Here is a 1,592-nt window from a genome sequence, read left to right on the forward strand (position 1 = left end):
CCCAAATCCCGGCCGGCCCCCCCCAGCCTTGGTCCCTTCCTCGGTCCGTGCGGAGGTGCTGAGCCGGCCGCGGGCGCGTCTCCGCAGGGCTGGATCGAGATCGTGGGCTGCGCTGACCGCTCCTGCTACGACCTGCGCTGCCACTCGAGAGCCACCAAAGTCCCGCTCGTGGCCGAGAAGCTGCTCAAGGAGCCCATATCCTGCCGCGGCCCGGGGAGGCTGGGCGGAATCGGGGTGGGCTGCCTGGAGGCAGGGGTGCTGGGGCGGGAGGGGGCCAGAGAGGGCGCTAGACCCAGAGGACAGACGGCTGGAGAGCCCTGCCCAGGCCTGGCACATTGGGTGGGCGAAGGAAGCCCTGAAGGCTGGGCGGACTCGGCGTCATCTTGGAGACGGGGAAGAGGCCGGGTGGCTCATTGGGAAGCTGGCGAGGTGCCAGAGCCTGGCATGCTGAACAATTGGGGGAGGGGCCTGGGCAGGAGGACCCCCCTTCTCCCCCGCACAGCACCCCAAGGGCCCCCCATGGCACCTCTCTGAGCTCAGACATAGATGGCGGCCGTCTCCGGCCTCCCGTCCTCGGACCTCTTCAGAAACAAGATGGTGGGGACGGGGTGGCAGAGAGCCTCGGAAGCCCCCTGGGATGGGCACCCTCCCGACGCCACCCCTGTGGGGGGGCATAAAGCATGTGGCACAGTGCTGGGCACAGAGTTCCCCCGCCTCTCGCTGCCCCCAGATGGTCTGGAGATGGGCAAGCCCGGGGGGGGGCGGGTGCCAGCCTGGAGGGCACGGTGGGCACGGTCTGCTCCGGCTTCCTTGACTGAGCCTCACAGGACGGTGAACGTGGTGCAGTTCGAGGCGAGCAAAGCCGCCATCGGCCGGGCCTACAAGAAGGACGCGCGGCTCGTCCTCGACTACCTGGCCGCCTGCGACGAGGCCTACGTGTCCGCCATGGAGGGCCTCCTGCACGAGAAGGGGTGAGTGTGCTCACACGCGCATGCAGAGCCGGCGCTCACCCATGCGGGCACGCGTACACACTTCCCACATGCTTACACGTGGCCTCCCACACGCTTCCCACACACTTAAGTGTCTTCCCATATACTTTCTACGTACTTGCGTGTCTTCCCACACACGCTTCCCACACACTTACGTGTCTTCCCACACACGTGCTCCATGCCCACACGCACACGCCTGCACACCCGCGTGTCCCAGCACACAGAGCTGTGGGTGTGCTCACGCTGACGCGGCGCGTGCCGGCTCTCGTAGGGAATTCACCATCGAGACGGAGGGGAAGACGTTCCAGGTGACCAAAGACATGGTCAGCGTGCAGCGCTCGCAGAAGACGCTCCACGGTGAGAGCGCGGGCGCCGTCCCTCCTCGGCAGGTGCCCGCCTCCTGGTGCCCGGGCGCTTTCTGCCCAGCAGGGCACACGGAGGGGACGTTTGATGAGGGAGAGACGGGCGGGGGGCGGCCGGGAGCTCCGAGTTATTACTGGGTGGGACGTGAGGAGGGGGGAGGGCAGCGCCCGTGCCCGGCCCGGCCTGGCCTGCTCTCATCCGGCTCTGTGGGAGCCGGCTCCCGTGGTCCTGAGTGGGGCG

The 1,592-nt window shown here is 68.0% G+C and overlaps 1 protein-coding gene across 1 annotated transcript; it reads left to right on the top strand.

Moving 5' to 3' along the window:
- Positions 1-55: 55 nt before the first annotated feature.
- LOC123255748 (glycine--tRNA ligase-like) lies at positions 56-1,378 on the top strand (the record flags this gene model as incomplete). The annotated part of the gene is made up of 3 exons (XM_044684487.1): positions 56-195; positions 826-971; positions 1,261-1,378. Coding segments are annotated over 3 exons (404 nt in total), but the record flags the coding sequence as incomplete, so codon positions are not given.
- Between the last annotated feature and the right edge of the window lie 214 nt (positions 1,379-1,592).

Source organism: Gracilinanus agilis, unplaced genomic scaffold (genome assembly GCF_016433145.1).
Source record: "Gracilinanus agilis isolate LMUSP501 unplaced genomic scaffold, AgileGrace unplaced_scaffold51268, whole genome shotgun sequence".
NCBI classification, from domain to species: Eukaryota; Metazoa; Chordata; class Mammalia; order Didelphimorphia; family Didelphidae; genus Gracilinanus; species Gracilinanus agilis.